This window comes from Aquarana catesbeiana, linkage group LG03 (genome assembly GCF_042186555.1).
Source record: "Aquarana catesbeiana isolate 2022-GZ linkage group LG03, ASM4218655v1, whole genome shotgun sequence".
NCBI lineage: Eukaryota > Metazoa > Chordata > Amphibia > Anura > Ranidae > Aquarana > Aquarana catesbeiana.
In genome coordinates, this window is record NC_133326.1 from 651534006 (window position 1) to 651555038 (window position 21033).

The following is a 21033-nucleotide window of genomic DNA, read 5'->3' on the forward strand; positions in this document are numbered from 1 at the left end:
CAAATACTATCTAAGCTTAAACCTGCTTCCACTCCCATTCTAAGCCCTATACTAACTACCCTATAAAGGAAAAATGTGAATACTTACCTGTTCTGAGGGCACCCCGGTCTGGTCACATGATCAGCAAGCCTATGGGTGACGTCACCGCCTAGGCATTGCAGCTGTTGTTGGCGATCTCTCCTCTTCACTGAAGTCGGCCACTGGGGGTATCATGAAGCGCCTTTAAAATAGGTAAGTATAGACATCTTAGGAAATGTAAAGCTTAGAATGGGGGTGGGAGCAGTTTTACGCTTAGATTGGATTTCCACTTTAAAGATACAAGGTGTTGGGATGTCTTAGATCCCTTCTTCGGGCTTTATACATTTTATGCATAACATAAAAGTTTAAAAGCCTGTAGAAGGGTTCTAAGTTATCCCAAAAGCTTGCATCTTCATTAACATAGGTTGGCCAACAAAGGGTATCACTTGAACTCTGACCATGTGTCCATTATAAAAAAAAACAAAAAAAAACCTTTGACTGAAGCTAAGCTTTAATCAAGTTATGAAATTTGCAAACATGTTATAAGGCCAACTACCTTATAAAGAGCTACCTCTTGCCATAGAGACACATGGCCTGTGTCCATTTAGAACATGCTTCATAAAGTCTACTTGCTGTGTTGGAGTAATGTCCGGAGATGGACACCGTCGGCCAGAAAGCCTAGAACATTCATTCTCAACCAGAGTTCCGTGGAATTTCGGGGTTCCTCCAGAGGGTGCTAAGGGTTCCATGAGCTGTGGCTGATTGACCTCCCATTGGATGGTACCTGCGTAATTCCAGGTCCAACACCACTTGGTGAAGCCAGCAACATGATACCAGTAACCTTTTAACTGTCTGAAAGAGTAGAATTCTGACCACTACTGGAAGGGGGGCATTCTTCCCACTGACCATCAATGTAGGAGCATTTTGACATTGAACCCATTTTTTTTTTTTTTTTTTTAGCAGGGGTTCCCTAAGACATGAAAAATATTTTAACGATACCTCAGTGGTAAAGGGGGTTGCCAAAGGCTGGCCTAGAATAGGGCAGGCTTATTCTAGGCTAGGGCAAAGAATAGGTTTTTTTTTTTTGTTTTTTTTTAGCACCAACAGCAAATTGGAAAATGTCATAACTGGCACTAAACTGGTCAAATAGTAACATATTGCAAATGTGACAGATGCCATTTAATCTCTAAGACAAAATCCTGCTCTATAATATTATGTACTAACGTCAGCTGTCTCTTACGTAAATCAGCAACCCTTCATCTGTAATGCACATTCCATTGTGTGGTACATTTATTAGTCACCATGGACCTTTCATAATTTATAACATTGTACCCAATAATCCATTATATACCATTTTTTATGTGCATCTCTCATGAATCGGAAATATGATAAGCTCCATGTCTATGAGTACCTGTAAAGAGGGTGTCTGTGATGTTCATAGCAAAAGATTCTTGTATTTGTATAAGAGAAATAGAATCAAACTAGTTGGCTAACAAAGACACTTATGTTTTTAGGTATTTATACTGTATACAAGATAAAATGCTCTTAGATACATATTGCAGCATTGCCATTTCCTACAAATACTCTATATAGCACTCCCCTAGGTTGTAGTGCTGTACTCCTAATATTTTAAAACCCTAAAGCTATATTTATTTAAGAGGGAGAAGTTGAGTTTTTGTTATATAATGGCATTTGCACATGTTTTTTCGCTACATCTTTGTTTTGTGTATTTATTATGTGAAGTGTGGTAAAAGCACTGTCGATGTTTAGCGACAATATCTGAATCATTTTTTGGTCATATTCACACTTTAAAAAGGACTGCGCTGATTGCTTTTTTATTTATATTATTTTTTATTCAGACTTAAGTTTTTTTAATTGAAAAAAATTTTTTTTTTTAAATATATTATTCTTATATTTTTTATATAGGTGAATACTGCATTTTGGATATTAAAGCGGACCTTCAGTCATTTTTTGAACTTTCCATCTAGTAAATCTTCTGCCCTTGTTGTTTTAACTTTGAATAGCAAAACATTTTTTTACCGCCGGTAAATACCTTATACAGCCCACTTACTGTTTCTTGTCTGGTCATTAGCCTAGGCTTATGACATCACGTGCAGGTCTCTCTCTCTCGTGACAGTTTGCCAGGAAGGGAGGGGAGCTGAGTCATAAAAGGGCCAATGAGAGCTGCAGAGATGGAGGTGTGCCTCTGTGTGTAAATCCAGGAAGCGAACAGGCAGCAGCTTCAGCTGCCCACAGTTAAAATGGCTGCAGCCAGACTCAGTGGAGGGAGATTGCTGTAGGATATTTGGCAAGTACAAAATCACAGTATATATAAAATATTATGCAAAGTGGTTGGAGGGAAGCTTCACAATGGAAAATATGTTTTTATTATAAATTATGTCAGCCGACTGCAATACCTCTTTAGCCGCTTCAGCCCCGGAAGATTTTACCCCCTTCCTGACCAGAGCACTTTTTACAATTTGGCACTGCGTCACTTTAACTGACAGTTGCGCGGTATTGCGATGCTGTACCCAAACGAAATTTGCGTCCTTTTTTTCCCCACAAATAGAGCTTTCTTTTTGGTGGTATTTGATCACCTCTGCAGATTTTATTTTTTGCGCTATAAACAAAAGAACAGTGACAATTTTGAAAAAAACACAATATCTTTTACTTTTTGCTATAATAAATATCCCACATTTTTTTTTTAAATAATTTTTTCCTCAGTTTAGGCTGATATGTATTCTTCTACATATTTTTGGTTAAAAAAATCGCAATAACCTCATATTGATTGGTTGTGCAAAAGTTATAGCATGTACAAAATAGGGAAAAGATTTATGGCATTTTTATAATTATTTATTTTTTCTACTAGTAATGGCGGCGATCTGCGGTTTTTATCGGGACTGCGATATTGCGCCGGACAAATTGGACACTTTTGGCACATTTTTGGGACCACTGACAACTATACAGCGATCAGTGCTATAAAAATGCACTGATTACTTTAAAAATGTCACTGGCAGGGAAGGTGTTAACATTAGGGGGCGATCATGGGGTCAATTGTGTGTTCCCTAAGGAGTGATTCTAACTGTAGGGGGATGGGAGTGACTGGAGGAAATGACAGATTGTTGTTCCTAGCTAGTAGGAACACACGATCTACTTCTCCTCACAGAACAGGGATTTGTGTGTTTACACACGCACACGTCCCTGTTCTCCCTCTCGTGCCTGCGATCGCGCGTGGCCGGCGGTCATTGCGTCCACCAGCCACGCACATCGGCACCCCCACAGTGCAGCCTGCTATCCCGCTTAAAAGGACTGATGTATAACTACAATGGTTCGTGGGATCGTGCCGACTTGCCGCAGTATAATGGCGGCGGGTGGTCGGCAAGCGGTTAAAGAGTAACTACACTTTTGTTGAGAAAAAAACATTCCCCTCTGGTTGGGTGATCTGTGTACATTGCAAGTACGTCACTACGTTCATTATGGTTGGCCGACAATTGTGTGCCGTTTGTATGCAAGACAAGTTTGGGCCAACTCCCTTCGGACAAAAGTTCACGGTTTTGTTGGCCAACGATCCAATCACGTGTACGAGTCTTTAGGCTGGGTTCACACCATTACGAATTGGATGTGAGTTCACTGCATCCAATTCGCAATAGCAGGAGATTTTGAGTGACTCTCTATGGAGCCGGTTCACATATCTCTGCAGCAGGTCCGGTGTGTTTTGCAGAAAAAGGATGTGCGTCTTTTGGTCCGATTCAGGTGCGAATTCAGCTCAAAATTCGGGCTGAAATCGGACCTGAAACGGTGAACCAGCACACACCGGACCCCTGCTGTGAGACGGATCCGTCTTAGGTGTGAACCGAGCCTAATGCCGCATACAGACGATCGGACATTCTGACAACAAAATCCTGGATTTATTTCAGATGGATGTTGGCTCAAACTTGTCTTGCATACACGGTCACACAAATGTTGTCGGAAATTCCGAAAGTCAAGAACACGGTGATGTACAAGACGTACGACGAGCTGAGAAAAATGAAGTTCAATAGCCAGTGCGGCTCTTCTGCTTGATTCCGAGCATGCGTGGAACTTTGTGCGTCGGAATTGTGTACATACGATCGGAATTTCCGACAGCGGATTTTGTCGTCGGAAAATTTGTGAACCAGCTCTCAAATTTTTGTTGTCGGAAATTCCGACAAAAAATGTCGGATGGAGCCTACACACGGTCGGAATTTCCGACAACAAGCTCACATCGAACATTTGTTGTCGGAAATTCCGATCGTGAAGATTTGAAAGCTGGAAAGCTGGATACTCAGCGTCTCCCCAGTAAAATCAGACTTGGGGGGCACTTGAATATAGATGGTTCTGTGACACAGCACCCAGCACATTAGGCAGTATAGATTTTGCAAGTTAGTTAAAGCCGGACAGATGGTTTTCATCTCCCGCCAAGGAACACCAATATTTACTAACATAACTAAGCCTCCCCCCAAAAGTTGATGTAAACCCAAACTGCATGAAAAACCTTAGATATAACTCATAGGTGTGCATAGCCTATTGCATTAGGGTGTGCACCTCATAGCTCAAACACATATGTGCGTGTGCATGTGTATATATACTGACAGTGTCAGTAGAGCAGTGGACAGTGTCAGTAGAGCAGTGGATGGTGACAGTAGAGCAGTGGACAGTGTCAGTAGAGCAGTGGATGGTGTCAGTAGAGCAGTGGACAGTGTCAGTAGAGCAGTGGATGGTGACAGTAGAGCAGTGGACAGTGTCAGTAGAGCAGTGGATGGTGACAGTAGAGCAGTGGACAGTGTCAGTAGAGCAGTGGATGGTGACAGTAGAGCAGTGGACAGTGTCAGTAGAGCAGTGGATGGTGACAGTAGAGCAGTGGACAGTGTCAGTAGAGCAGTGGACAGTGTCAGTAGAGCAGTGGACGGTGTCAGTAGAGCAGTGGATGGTGACAGTAGAGCAGTGGACAGTGTCAGTAGAGCAGTGGACAGTGTCAGTAGAGCAGTGGATGGTGACAGTAGAGTAGTGGACAGTGTCAGTAGAGCAGTGGATGGTGTCAGTAGAGCAGTGGATGGTGTCAGAGCAGTGGATGGTGACAGTAGAGCAGTGGATGGTGTCAGTAGAGCAGTGGATGGTGTCAGTAGAGCAGAGATTGGTGTCAGTAGAGCAGTGAATGGTGTCAGTAGGGCAGTGGATGGTGTCAGTAGAGCAGAGATTGGTGTCAGTAGGGCAGTGGATTGTGTCAGTAGTTATTATTTATATTATTTTATTTTTTATTAGTTTTTTACAAAAAAAATTTAGAAGCCCCATTATAAGGCTTTGATGAAATATCAGGGGTTTAAACAGCGGGGATCTGTGCCACACAGGGTGGTTAGGGTGTGCCCAGGCATGCCTATGATATAACTATTCCTAAAAATGTTCTTTCCCCCTCCTGCTACCTGTCCTGCCTACCCTGTATAAAAAAAATGTACAGATTTTAGGATATAATGTCATCCTGTAGTGTCACTTTTACTAATATCTGACAACCAAAGGGTTACAATGGTGTTTGGAGACGCAGCTGCAGCTCATAGCCCCTCTCTCTCCTTGGCTTTGTCCCCGTTTTACCCCGGCCGCACACAGCTCTGTGGGAAGATATGCTTTCCTATGCGTTCCCCTCACCAGTGTCATATTAAAGACATCTGCAGGAATATATTTGAGTTTTATGGGATTTAGTAAAAAATAATCTGAAAAGATTACACTGAAATACAATTATATACATTGGATGTACTTCTGCCTTTCCTGTCTCCTATTTATACCCGAAGGGCAGATTTGGTGTATAATACGGGTGCATGGAGGTTACCTTGTAAGAGTAAGTGGAGCCCATGGACGGCTTTGGTTTCGGGCTGACATGTATGAATCTGTCTGGTGTCCATTAGCATCCAGACATGATGTCACTTCTACAACCATGGGGACAACCATGCAAACCCTATCCAAACCAGTATGTAAAAATAAACCTTGTACTGGTTAGTAGTCTTCCACTGTACAGATGAAGAGTCCAAGCTTTGCACTGCCATCAGAAAAGCTTTGACAAGCTTTAAAGTTTATAAGTATGAGCCCTCAGAGAAGTGGTGGTCAATTTTAAAATAACAGAGGGTCCTTAGAGGTGCACTGCATGAAGTTAGGTAGCCCATTCAAAATAAATGGGTGATAAAGCAACTCAGCGCCCTAAAAATGTTGGTCCTGCTACTTTTTTTGCAACATACCACAATGCACCAAAATAATGTCAGTGGCCACAGTAATAACCACCAGCATTAGTGTCAGTGGAGACCATAAGCCCCCAGCATTGGTATTGGTGACCACAATAATACCCCCCAGCATTGGTGTCGGTGGACACAATAATAGCCCCCAGCATTGGTGTCAGTGGACACAATATTAGCCCCCAGCATTGGTGTCAGTGACTACAGTTATAGCTCCCAGCATTGGAGTCGGTGACCACAATAATAGCCCATAGCATCGGTGTCAGTGTATACAGTAATAGCCCCCACTGATGTCAGTAGCAGTGCTGTTACCCCTCCTGCACTCGTTCTTAAAAGCAAACACAACAAGACAAATCTGCTCAAGAGAGGTGCACCGGCCAAAGACAATCAATATTCTTCAACAGATACCATTTTTGCACCGGTTTTGCTCCCCCTTGCAGGTCAGGAAAACCCAAAGGAAATACTGCAAAAAGAAGAAACAGAAGGCGCACCAACCTAGTGCATTACCTTTGTGATAGCTTTTATTATGTAAAAAAGGACAAATGCATACTCACAAACAACATCAGCAATAAGGCACATCAAAGTCCACAATACACTTAAATCAGACTGGTCACCTAGGCAAGTCCCAAACTAAGAAGACCGCCCAACGGCTGACGGGTTTCGAGGGGGAATCCCCTCTTCTTCAGGGTCAAATGTACGCATTTGCCTTTATTACATAATAAAAGCTATCACAAAGGTAATGCACTAGACTGGTTCTTAAAAGCAGTACTATTTAACCTCTCCCTTCCTGTTACTGGCAGGATTTCTTTTAACACTCACACCATTAGTGGTCAGGACAATGGCACCAAAATGTAACCCCCCCCCCCAGCACTAGTGATTGCAGTGACAGTGAAATTTACCACTCATTTACCACTCTGGTGTCAGTGCCCACAATAAAAACCCCAACATTACTGTCAGTGATCACAAATATAACCCTCTACATTGGTGTCAGTAACCGCAATAATAACCCCCACCATTGGTGGCCAGTTGAGTGGCACTGAAATGTAAACCTTCCCCCAGCCCTTCCCAGCAGTATTGATCAGTGTAGTGTCAGTGAAATTTACCACTCATTGGTGCCAGTGACAGTGCTGTTACTCCCAGCCCCCTCCACTTTCTACGCTGTTGCACCGAACCACCCTTCCCAATTGGTGAGTGTTTTTTAGCATTCAGGTCAGGTCAGTGGTAGTGAAAATGAACCCCCCATCCTCCCCCACATATGTTCACTGGCATGCCACTGAAATTTCATTCCTCATCACTGGTGATCAGTGTAGTGGCAGTTAAATGTAACACCCCTTACTTGATCACTTGCTCCCAGGCCCCTCTCTCTCTCTTCCCAATGAGACCAGGAGTTTACTTTTTCTATTGAACGGAGATTACTCCTCCAGACAGTGCTGACTATTTCGGTGCCAGGTGCTGAAACGTGCAAAGTGTTTCATCAACTGGCACCCTGCTGCCACTCTGGAAAATAAACGTGTACTGTTAGGCAGAGACCACTCACCATCTACAGAAATCACAGGTGCCCACCAGTGGGCATAGTTAAGACACAGCCTAACATAGAGAGCCGGTGCGCTGCATGTATGGCACCACAGGATTCCTCTCTTCAATCCTGGGAGCTGAACAGAGCAGTAGAGAGCAGGGGAAGAAAGGTAGGTACTTCCGGGGAAAGGGCAGTTATATTAACCTTCTGTTTACCCTGCATCGGAAAATCATAAATGATCTTCAAACTATTGGGTGCACATCACATGGCATCATGTGTTCAGCTCAGTCATCAAAAGCGAAGAATAAAACTAGCGCTCAGACCATGTAATTGGCCCAGCTCTGTCACATTGGAAGAAGGTGGGAGGGGGTGCAGTCCTTAGGCCTGTGTAAGCTCTGACTAGACTGGCTCGGAGCTTAAACGACACTTTCTTTCCAGATAGAAGCAGAGGGGGAGTGAAGGAACGGTGAATATGTGCTGCTGAATGAACAATGTTTGGTGAAAGTGTAACTTAAGGCAAAACTTTTTTTTTAGTTTTGGGTAGAGTGGAGAGGGATTATAACCCCTGTCAGTTTTTATTGCTGTCTGTGCCCCCGTTAGGGAGATTCCCTAACTCTATTTGTCCTATTTACCATTATCATCGAAAGTGATAGTAAAAGAAAATCCCAAATGTTGGGATGTCTTCAGAAAATGAAAAGAGGGGAAATCTTCCAATGGGGACACAAGTTCTGGTGACCTGGGGGATCCCCAAGAGATTCACGTAAAGCGGTAGTAAACCGCGGCCTTTCCAAGAAAAAAAAAATCCTCTGCAAGGCAATGGCATAATGTGCTAGTATGCATTGCATACTAGTATTTTATGAAATACTTACCTTAGAACGAAGCCTGCCAGCGGTGCACTGTCACCACTAACTGGGCTTCCATCTTCCCCCGGTCTTCCTTCTGGGCTTTCGTGCTTCGACCTTCTGTCTGGCCAAGCCACGATGACGTCGCTCCCATGCATGCGCACGGGAGTGACGCTTTACGTTAGTCATGATTTATGGCACAGGGCTCTGAAGGGACGGCACGGGTATGGTTAACCTGAGATGTTTCTGGAAACCCATTTGAAACATTTTTCTTTTAATCCACTGAAATACACTGTATGGGAAGGTCTAGGAGGCCCATCTGAGCCCCAGCTGCATTAGTCTCCAATCAGTTCAACCTAAGTACCTTTTTCCTTTGCTTCCCTGCTGCTTACAGAAGCAGTGGCCATGCAGTATGCACATTTGCTGGTCAGTTTTGCCATGTGATAGGCCGCTTCTTTCTCATATACAGTATAGAGAGCAATATAGTTATCTATGTGCTTGCTAGCTAATATGTAGTTGTGTACAGAGGGTTTACTGGGAACGTATGCCCAGGATAACATCATCACTGAAATTAAACCCTAAAGGATGATTGCATACCCATGTAAAATTGGTCTATAGTATATGCACACCTTTTTCTTGTAGATCCACTAAGTGAGACTGTCATGGAAAATGGCCAGTGAGGAGCTGTTGGCTTCATCCATCTATGTACAAAGTAATTCACAAACTGTCCCATAGAGAGAAAGCTGGACCATGGAATTACTTTCTGAGTAAACAGTCCTGTTCTAAGAGCCAAAAGATGTTGAGCTCTGTACAATAAATCTTTATATGATTGGTAGTTACTGGGAAATTTGTTGGGAGGTATATACTGTAAGGGTGTAGAGTTTTGAGTTAAAGCAGAAACTTTTTCATAGTATGCTTATTGGTGCAAAACCTTGTACTTATCCAAAACTGATATTTGATAAATGGTGGAGAGGATGTTGCTGACTAGACCTGTGCAAACTACTGCCCAGGTTTGCCCAGCATACCTTCCCATTGCTTCCTTGCCGCTCTGTTTTCCAAAAAGAAATACCCAATACTTTCAGGTATGTAGGAGCATGTGGCTTCCTCCCACATGACAATGCTGGTGCTTGGCAATTGACCAAGTGCTGTCTCATGCAGTCAGGGAAAGAGTCTGCAGCCCTGTGCAAGTTCCAACTGGCATCAAATCGGAGCCTATGCAGGCTTTATTCTGCACATTGCCGCCAGTGAAAAGAGGAGGGGAAAGGAGGAGTTAAGGAAGTAAAGAAAGTAAAAATGGCTGCAGGGGTCAGCTTTAAATTGCTTTGCCCTAAAAAGGGAAAACCTCAGCTTAAACTGGTTTGGTTGATTAGTTTTCCAAGTCTGAGTGTCTCACAGTGCTGAAAATAGCAAAAGTTGACTGATACCTAACAAAAGCCATCCATCTCATCATCTTGCCTGCTTAAAATATTTATTTTAATATTAGTAAATGGTAAAAATAATGTACATTTTGGAATGGGTCACATGAACCCAGCTGAAGAGGAAGATCTATAGTTGAAAATTGGTCAATTAGTTTTTTCAAAAACAATATGTGGTTCTTTAATTGCTTATGTAGAGGGTCTGGTTTAAGCACTCAGCATAGCAACTATAGGACTTGTGTGTAGCCCATTTGCCAGGTTTTCTTCTCTGGTGTGCCCGTTCAACTAGGACCCAGGAAAAAAAATTTTTCTCATGTAATTCTATTATTCTCTTATATCTTTTATTCTCTTATCTTATTTTGAAAATTTAGAGTTTACAATAGAGAACAGAAAGTGTAAACCAGCACGTGTACCTATCAAGGTTACAAATTATTACATTGTTGGAAAGGTTGAAGACTACAATCCATTGACTGTTGGTCTAATGAAGAAAACCAGAGTGTATTTAAAGCATGGTTTCTCTACCAGGGTTCCATGGAACCTTGGGGTTCCTCCAGAGGTTGCTAGGGGTTCTTTGAGCAATTAGCAATTTCTTCCTTTTAGATAAGTTCCCACTGACACCAGTGATCTTTTTAGCTATCTGTAAGGGGGTAATTCTTCCCAATAGCCACAAATGTAAGGAACATTCTTCACATTGACCATCACACTAATGTATCATGAGTTGTAGATATTGATCAGAGATATTCAGAGGTATTTCAAGGGTTCCTCTGTGTTGAAGATGTTGAGAAAGGCTGTATTAAATAATATAAACCAAGTAGCCTCACTGTAAGGAAGCCAAGATGCTACTAGTCCTTTTTCTGCCATTTTTTTTACTTTTATGCTTACTTACGCTTATAAAATTAATTTTGTCTTTGTTTTAGTAGTGTTATATTAAAAAATCCACCAAATGTTTTCTTTATTGTTTAAATTACATTATCATGCTTTGTGCCATAAACGGAATTTTGTGATAAATGGAACAAAATTGCAGCAAAAAATATGAACTTTTACAAAAAAGAGATTGAGGAGTTCAGGTTGAGCCACTGATTAGTGAGCTCTATCTGGATATCAGCTCCTAAGCCCCTTCTGCAGAGACCTAGGCATTTGGTCATGTGACCAGCCACTGTGCAGTGAAAGTCTTTTTAGGGCATAAAGCATTACAGGGCTTTTTTGGCATGTAGCATTTGTAAGAACCAGAGTAATTAGAATGTAAAAGTGTTTATCGGACCATGCACTAGTTCATTTTCGAATGAGAAGTTCTCAGTACATTTGATGACCTGATGAATGGTGTTCGAAAGTACTTCAAAATTGAATTAGCTTTTACCATTCATTTTTGGAGTGAATGGACTTTCCCCAAAAACCACATATGGAAATTTGCTTCTTTGAGAAAAATCTTCAAGCCAGCTTCCTCAAATTTTCTCATCACTACGGTTGAAAATGAACCTTGATTTGAACCTGCTAACGATTAGAGAACTAAACAAATGTTATTCACAAGAAATATTGCGAACAAAATTGTACTTGTTTATGGCCAGCTTTAGTTTAGGTAAAGGTCCACATGAAGTGCCAGGGTGGAGAAGGAGAAGTGCCAGTGTACCATGAACAAGAAAGCAAAGTTTAGCAAACTTCATGGTGGCGTGCAGTAGATCTGTCACGAAAAAACTTCTTCTCTCTTACAGGAGATAAAATTCAATGATTGCGATTCCAGAGTGTGTGGTTCCAAGTGAGCACTGGAGCCCTGGGATTCTGGTGTCACTGGACAGCTGTGATCCTATGCTAGTGGCCCACAGCCAGTCAGCGTAGTTCCTAGATGTATAATCACGGTGATAGCACGCCAGACTGTTGCAGTGAGAAAGCACTTTGTAAATAAATCAGATTTCTGCAGCTATTCCCACTTTCCCTCTTATGAGATTAATTTGAGCTGGAAAAAACAGACCTCTACTTTATTTTTGTGTATAGTATGTAAAAAGTGGGACCATCAAAATGTAATTTTTCATTAAATATATGACATCAGACTAAATATTTATCTGCGCTATAAAACAACAAGGTCAGTTAGCCTTACAATGAATTTTGAGTCATGTAAAAAAAATATATATATACCGTATATAATGTATACTCATTCTCCTACTTGCCAACCTAAGGTTTAAGTATACTGTTCATGAAATTAGACTTATTGAGCTTTGATGCCATTCCTCAACCCCATTGACAGGTTACCTATCTGTTTTGTCCTGCATACCTCTTCTAAGGCCTGATGGACACTGGGTGTTAAAAACGCCACTTTTAGAAATGTTTGACTTTTTGTTTTCTGCCTCTAAATGCCCCTCAATGCTAGCCTGTGGGGTTGATTTAATAAAACTGAAGAGAGCAAACTCTCGCCTAAACACGTGTAAACGTGTCTAAATGCGTCTAAACACACGATAACGAGTGCTAACAATAAGCACTTGGACATTAATTATTTCAGTGGCCAGAATAAATTATTATTCTGGCCAATGGAATGAATTAACACCCAAGTGCTTGCTGCAGCTAAATGTGCCTAAACGTGTTTGCAAAAGTGCAGCTTTATGCGCATTTTTCACACTGCTTTTCCCCTGCCAGGAGAAAGGTGTTTAGTAGAGCTGGGCAAACTCCAAGTATGCATGGAATCATAGTTACATAGTTACATAGTAGGTGAGGTTGAAAAAAAGACATCCATAAAGTCCAACCTATGCGTGTGATTATATGTCAGTATAACATTGTATATCCCTGTATGTTGTGGTCGTTCAGGTGCTTATCTAATAGTTTTTTTAAACTATCTATGCCCCCCCGCTGAGACCATGATATCGTGTAATCCCTATTAATGAAGATCATACAAAGAACACTCTAAAATCCCATTGTGAAGTCCTAGTAAGAAGACAGTCTCAGCTCTGGTGTAATGTCCCAATCTACCTTGCATTCTTGATCTATAGACAAGCCAATATCTGTGGAAATGTGTAGCATTTTTTCCCATTGAGGATTTAAATAGGAAAGATATTATACCTTGGCAGAAGGAGACCGCAAAAATCAACCATGAGACAGCTAGGTAAGACAGTGTTAGAACCAAATCAAAGAATAGTGGTTGGTCAGGAGCCAACCAAGGTCAGGCCATAGGAGTTTACAATTAGGTACCTAATCTGAAGGGTCTGACTTTCTTTGGACTTGGAGTAAAGTAATGGGCAGAAAGTCAGTCCAGGCAGGCAAATTTCATAGCTATTCCATAGCAAAGTAAGCTATGAAATACAGAAATTCAGATAAGGAACAGGCCACACACTCATATATCAGAAACTGTATCCTATATCAAGCAACCATTGAAAGCAGGCACGGTCCCGTTAATGGCGTGGTGACCAATCAGGAGTAGGATGAACCAAAGTTCAAAGATTTTATGTGATTGTGTACCTACTAAGAGGCAGGCGGGGACTGTCTGTCCGAGTGCATAAAAAGGTGCAGGTTGAGCAGTTGAGCAAGTGTTCTCACAAAAGAGTGATAGAATTTCTGGATAGGAGGAAAGAGAGGCATGACTGACACCTAGTTATGGAGAACAACTTTGTAAGGAGTCCATACAATTGGTCCTAGTTTCATCATGGGACCTGTGTGCAAATAGTAAAATTACCTCCATGTGGCTACAAAAGAATGTGCGTTAACACCATTGTTACTTTAACTGCACATGACAATAAGTGTACTAAAAGACGGCAAATGACACCACACAAAGATATTTATGAAACCAAGATCCACCTCCGCCTGGGGCCACTTTCTGATGCCATTGGCTTCCAAAGTTAAGTTTAGTTCTTTATAAATCAAGGATATCTTGGTGTGCAGCATCATTTTCTCCTTAAAGTACAAGGGGCTTGGGAGCCTTCATATACCTGACCCTTTGAGGACTGCTAAAGTAAGGTATTCACTGCAGCATTACTGGTGTTTGAGCAGTGGTTGTCGGTTATTTCACACTGGAAGTTGCAGGACAAAAATCATTATGTCTTTAAAGACTTTTGAAATAAGCTTGGGTTAGGGCTTAAACTCGTGCCTAAGGTTTTAAAAGGTTGTGAATCCCATGTATAAAGATATCTGAGCCTTGAATAATCAGAGGGTTGAATAAAGTAATTTGTATTTAAAATCCAGACTTGTCTATCTACATTCAATTCGTTAGTACAGTCTTTTTCAACCTCTTTAAAATGGAGGAACCCTTGAAATAACTTTGTGATCCCAGGGAATCCCTGCTAATACAGTATATACAATATGTACAGCTTATGGTACATTAGTGTGATGGCCACTGGGAAGAATGCTGCTTACATTTGTATTCATTGGGGGGAATTTCATCCTTACAGATACTTAAAATGATAGTTGTTGTCAGTAGTTATTTATCCTTTGTGTAAGGAAACCCTAGGAAACCCTTACTTTGGTCCCGCTTGGATCAATGTAGGTATGCATATAGTATCTCTGGTCATATCCTCACAACATTTGTACTGCAAGGATTTGTGGCTGCTTGTGTTACTTTTTTATGAAATACCACCATCTACTGCTCTGATTTGTTAGTACAATGCTAAGCATAGCCTCTAGGCTACTGTTAGGATATGGTTTGTAACAGAACATTTCTGCCATCTATTCCATTGAGGGAGTTAGCTTCCCAATAAAGTATTAATTGGTATGAACATTCATTTCTAAATATGATAAACATACATTGTCATTATCTTCTAAATGTTCACATTTTTTTTTTAGGTGAGAAGGCAAACATTTAATTGTTAAAAAATTGTTAACGAACTTAAACAAATAGCTCACTACCGTAACTTGTTAACCACAGGTCGAGCATCCCTGTTGTTCGTTTAAGTCAGGAGTTTGCATGTTTTGCTTTACCTCTGCTGATAAAAATGCTTTATTTTTTTTCCATTTGTAAAAAAAATTATATATGTATATATATATATATATATATATATATATATATATATATATATATATATATATATACACACACTAGATTGCCACAAGTATTGGTACGCCTGTCCTTACATTGCACATGAACTTTAATGGAATCCCAGTCTTAGTCCGTAGGGTTCAATATTGAGTTGGCCCACCCTTTGAAGCTATAACAGCTTCTACTCTTCTGAGAAGACTGTCCACAAGGTTTAGGAGTGTGTCTATGGGAATGTTTGACCATTCTTCCAGAATCGCATTTGTGAGGTCAGGCACTTATGTTAGACGCTAAGGTCTGGCTCGCAGTCTCTGCTCTAATTCATTCCAAAGGTGTTCTATCGGGTTGACGTCAGGACCCTGTGCAGGCCATTCAGGTTCCTCCATCCCAAACTCGCTCATCCATGTCTTTATGGATCTTGCTTTGTGCACTGGTGCGCAGTCGTGTTGGAACGGGAAGGGGCCATCGCCAAACCGTTCTCACAAAGTTGGGAGCATGAAATTGTCCAAAATGTCTTGGTATGCTGATGACTTAAGAGTTCTCTTCACTGGAACTAAGGGGCCAAGCCCAACCCCTGAAAAACAACCCCACACCAGAATCCCCCTCCACCAAATGATTGGACCAGTGCACAAAGCAAGGTCCATAAAGACATGGGTGTGCGAGTTTGGGGTGGAGGAACTTGTCTGGCCTGGAGAGAGTCCTGACCTCAACCTGATAGAACACCTTTGGGATGAATTAGAGTAGAGACTGCGAGCCAGGCCTTCTTGTCCACATCAGTGCCTGACCTCAGAAATGCACTTCTGGAAGAATGGTCAAACATTCCCATAGACATGCTCCTAAACCTTGTGGACAACCTTCCCAGAAGAGTTGAAGCTGTTTTAGCTGCAAAGGGTGGGCCAACTCAATATTAAACCCTACAGACTAAGACTGGGATACCATGTTCATGTGCGTGTAAAGGCAGGTTACCCAATCATTTTGACAATATAGTGTATGTATATATATATATATATATATATGTATACACACACACACACTAAAACTTTATACACGTTACCTAATTTTAAAGCTTACATCTCTTTGTCTTTTACAGTCCTGGTTCCTTTGATATCACCGCCGAGCTGCAAATCTATGAGCGGACGGAACAAAGATTTGTGACAGAGACACCCACCCTCCATATACACACTTGACTTCAGGAAAGTCTTCCCCAGAGCAAGCATGGAACACTATGACCCTCATCACAATGCGTGCGCGGAAAAAAAAAAAGAAGAGAGGGCAGAACTGAACTGTTTAACACCCTCTGGTAGTGAAGGGAAAATACCATGCCCTTTTCTCCCCTTACCTCTCATCTCTGCTATTTTTTGTCTTGTCATACCCCATCCTCACCTTTGCATATTCACCTAGGGTCACCGTGTCTGTACCTCCTTCTGTAGGGTGATATAAAAATACTCAAGAGAGAGTTTAGGACACGCCACCTGTTCCTCCAGCTACAGGGTGATACAATGATACAGCCAAGAGTGAGGAGCGAAATCTGGCTCTGCCAACTCACTACAGTACAAGGTGACCAAGTGAGCAGTATGTGTTGTCACCCTAACAAACGTAATTAATATGTTGCCACTTATTCTTGATAATTTGGGTGGGAAGATATAAATGATTTCATAATGCAAAACAAATTCCACAAACGTTTTCAGTTTTTGCTTTTGGCCATTTTGTCAGTTACTTAAAAAAAAAAAAATTGGAATTTTTTTAAGCATCCTCTGTGTTCCAAAAAAAAACCTTAAATAACACAATTTATATGGTCTTTATGGGCTTAATGGCAAGGGACAATGATACAACTTCAAGCAAATAAGTGCAATGACTTCAAATAGTTTAGAACTTTTTTTTTTTGTTAAAAAAAAGTTACTATTTAAAAGCACGATTTTTTTTAAAGGAAAAACTTTTTTTTTTTTTTCTTTTCTGAAAGTCCTTTAATTTCCCAGTGGACTCTAAAAATATTGGGAATCTGTCTGCCTTCAGACAATAACATTTTTAGACTTTTTTTTCTTGCACTAAAGATCTTGTTGTTATTATTTCTGTGTTTAGCATTTGTTTTACCCTTTGCACTATTTTTAAGTTCTCTGTAAAAAAAAAAAAGAACAAAGCATGAAATGTTTAATAAATCTGCAGCGGAATAACAAATATATAGAAATTGGTATCCTCTTTGTGGTTAGGGGGGCTGGGGGGGGGGGGGGGGATTAGACCTTTACAAACATTTCAGAAGGTAAAAAAATGTTCTGATATTTGGCTAAAGCGCCACATATGTAATTAAGGCTGTAAAATCTGGCAGTCCGTTGTGGCAAAATTTTGAGTATTTAGGAAGCACAACAAACATTATTTTTAATTATATTTTAATAAATGTTAACTCCACCATATAGGTAACAATAATTGATGCATTAATTATATTTGATAAAAAAAAAACAGTTTATTAAATATTTTACAGCTTGTTAATCCTCTGTTATATTTAGAATTTTTCTGGAAATGCTACATGGAAAAACAAGCGTCTGTCAAAGGTTACAGTGACATTTTAAGGCTCTACAGACAAAATAAGACCTAGGAGTTTTTGCCAAATGTTAAATTCTCGTAGCTAGGAAACAAAAATTATGACAGTCCTATTCTAGTTTGTCGAACAATCTTTTTATGTGATTTATTTTGAGAACTGATGGAATTTATAATTATATGCTGCTGGTTAACATCTATATTTAATGAGTGGATGTAAGATTTTGGGACTGAATATTTTTTACAAAAAAAAATACAAAATATCTTTATCCCATAGTTGCTTTGCTTTTATTTAAAGACCACATTTGAAAACCAACGTTAAAGCATTATGCACTTTTTTCTTTGAGTTTGCCCAATTTTCTAGGATTTTTTAGGGTGTGTGTGTAGGGTGGGGTGTTAAGGGATGCAGAAAGCTGTTGGTCTATTTTTTATCACAATAAGGTTACTGTTTTACTCAAAATCTACAGGTAACTGGAATTAAAAAAAATTTTAAAAATTAAAAATTTCAGATAGGGAGTGCCTTAGATACGTACTTTTTTGGAACTAAAAAAACAGGGATAAGCTCTGCTGAAAAGAATTCCCCCTAACTGGAAGATATCCCTGTATTTCCCCAGCAAGAGGGTGTTATGATGGAATTTTATACCAGCCTGCATAGTGCCTTTCTATAATATTGTAGTGGAGTTGTTAGAAGCTGGGATACTGCTAAATTAACTGATCATATCATAATATTCTTTTCTCAAACGCTTCTTTAAAAAAAAAAAAAAAACTTTTTTTTAGCAATATGTTAAAGCAAAAAAATAGTTCAAGCAGTTTGAATTCCTCAACTTACTTACTTTCGCACTATGGCATTCGAATCTGCTTCTACAAACCCAAAGGGAAGGAATTTGGGCTTTTGTTCAAGAACAAAAAAGGGTTCATCCTAGTGCTGGAATTTTACATTTATAGTATCACAATTAGCCTGCTATCAGATAGTTAAGATTTAAAACTCTCTGACATATGTATTGGGTTGTGGAAAACTTTTTCTTACAATTTTTACATTAGAAATTGTTAAATCCATTCAAACTGGCCTTTAATTTTTTAATTTTAACTTTTTTTAATCACTACGCAAACTGATTCATAAGTTTAGTGAAATCAATCTAAATTTTTAAGAATTTTTATTTGGTAGTAGCAAGCTTTTTTTTATTAATTCAGCCTACCCCTGACCGGCCAGTACAAGTTTTATATGAAATTAAAAACAAAAATATTATTTTTTTTTAATTTTAAAGGTATTTTATTATAAGGCTTGGTGTGGAAAAAAAAAAGATTAGCACAAAGTGCAGATCCATTAGCATTTATTTTACATATAATTGCATTTTGATTCAAAGTATTGTACATAAGGAATAGGTATTTCCTTTCACCTTTGTGGATAAAGAGTAAAACAGCTGACTTAAATAAAAGGCCAGGGACGGCTATCTGTTCCCTTATGAAGGTACAAGGTTCTTGTAGCTCTCAAGAAAGGCAGCATTTTATATATATATATATATATATATATATATATATATATATATATATATATTATATATAAAAATATATATATGTATAAAAATATATCATTACATTGCATATCCAGAATGGAAATCCCCCTCTTTTCCTCATTTGGTATTTGACCCACCTCTACCCCTTTTACCTTCCTTTTACCTCTCTCTTCATTCTAAACATATTACCACTGTGTACGCTCCACCGCTCTCTACAGAATGTGTAAATGGAATGCTTGTTGTCAGTATAGCGCCCTCTTCTGTACAATTATTCCTACTATCTTAATCCTCAATCTCCCCACCAATTTTACCATCTAATATAACCTCACTTACATTCGCCTGCTGGCCTCATCATCTCTCTTTCCGACTTTTCTAAAACCATGTAAACTATTCCCCATTTTTATTCTCATCCTTTTCGCTCAGTTTTCTAAAACTTGCTTTCACTCCTCTCAACACTTGTAATCTAGTCCTACCCCACTTATTATCTAAGCCTCAACCTTTCCTATCTACTCTTTCATTTCACTACATTTCACCCCTTTAATTCATATTCTCTCAAACCCCACTCCCCCCCATCCCCCTCTACCCTCTTCTCTGTGTATTTTATCCCTGCTTGAAATATTATCGGTTTTATTTTTTTTTATACGTTTTTTAATCTCCCTCGTACCCAAATCGCGTCAGCCCACCCTTGCCCAGTATTCAACCCTTCCCCTGTGCTTTCCCATTGGATGGCTATTATTATGTGTATGTGAAATAAAATCATTTCCTGGAAGTAAACTTGGATATGTCTCAGTTTGTTGGTGAACGCATACAATGAGCATTACCCATGCCAGATGCCTGAAGTATGAAATTATGCACGTTAAGAGATGATAACTTAAAGTGTAACTTAAAGGCCAAATCCAGCTTTTTTTTCCTCTAAATTCCATCTCTCCTTTGTACCAATATAGCATTATTATACTTCTTTTGCAAAAATAAAACAACTTTCCAATTATTCTACACAGGCTTACCTCACTCTCTTTATAGCTGTTTAAACTGCTCCATTACTTCTGCCTTACTTCCTAGTCAGACTTTAGGTCATGACACAGGAAGGAGTTGACCAGCAGAGGGTAGATGATGCAGGGTGTATTCTAATGAGATCAGCTGGTCAACACCTAAAGTCTGACCAGGAAGTAAGGCAGAAGTAATGGAGCAGTTTGTTTAAACAGCTATAAAGAGAGTGAGGTAAGCCCATGTAGAATAATTGGAAAGCTGTTTTATTTTTGCAAAAGAAGTAAAATAATGCTATATTGGTACATAGGGGAGCTGGAATTTAGAAGAAAAAAAAAAGATGAACAAAGGTGAACTTAGCCTTTAAAGCCCCATTCACACTTGTGGACATCAAAGTTGCATGACAAGTCATTCCCCATGTTTTCCAATGATAACCATTTATATATGTGCGACTTAAAGTTGCAGTGACTTCAAAGTAGTTCATGCACTACTTTGGGCTGACTTTCATGCAACTTAAGAGCCATAGACTTCAATGTTAACCTTCAGAAGTTGCATGAAAATCATACCTGAATGTTATACAATGCAACAGTAGTGCAACAGTTGTTTATTATCACTGGTCAAAGTCAAAGTCGTGTATCCAAGTTGCACCCATCCAAAGTTGCGTCAAAGTTGCATCAAAGTTGCACCAAAGTTGCACTCCAAAGTTGGCGCAACTTTGAAGTCATCCAAGTGTGAATGGAGCCTTAGGCCGGGTTCACACTGTTCCAACATGAAAGTCGTGCAACTTCCGATCCGACTTCGCCCTGCAATATCATTCAGATATTGGTCAGACTTTATTGAACAGGATCCTACTTGAGATGAGTGCAACTTGGGTCTGGTATGGATTTTTTTTTTTTTTTCCCATGACATTTTGCAGTGCTAACATTGCCTCTGAGCACAAGACGCATGTCACCTCAGCATCTTATCTGATCCGACTTGGATATGACTTACATTGATTTCTGTGGGCTGAAATCGGACAGAAGTCTGAC

At 39.9% G+C, this 21033-nt stretch overlaps 1 protein-coding gene across 10 annotated transcripts in view; it reads left to right on the forward strand.

Moving 5' to 3' along the window:
* Positions 1-19795, forward strand: part of NFIX (nuclear factor I X) — a 283591-nt gene extending 263796 nt beyond the window's left edge. For all 10 annotated transcript variants that reach the window (XM_073622644.1, XM_073622645.1, XM_073622643.1 and 7 more), the window contains one exon: positions 16066-19795. In XM_073622644.1, coding sequence (XP_073478745.1) covers positions 16066-16080 — 15 coding nt within the window. In that variant the 3' untranslated portion in view covers positions 16081-19795. The remainder of the gene's footprint in view (positions 1-16065) is intronic.
* The last annotated feature ends 1238 nt before the right edge of the window (positions 19796-21033 follow it).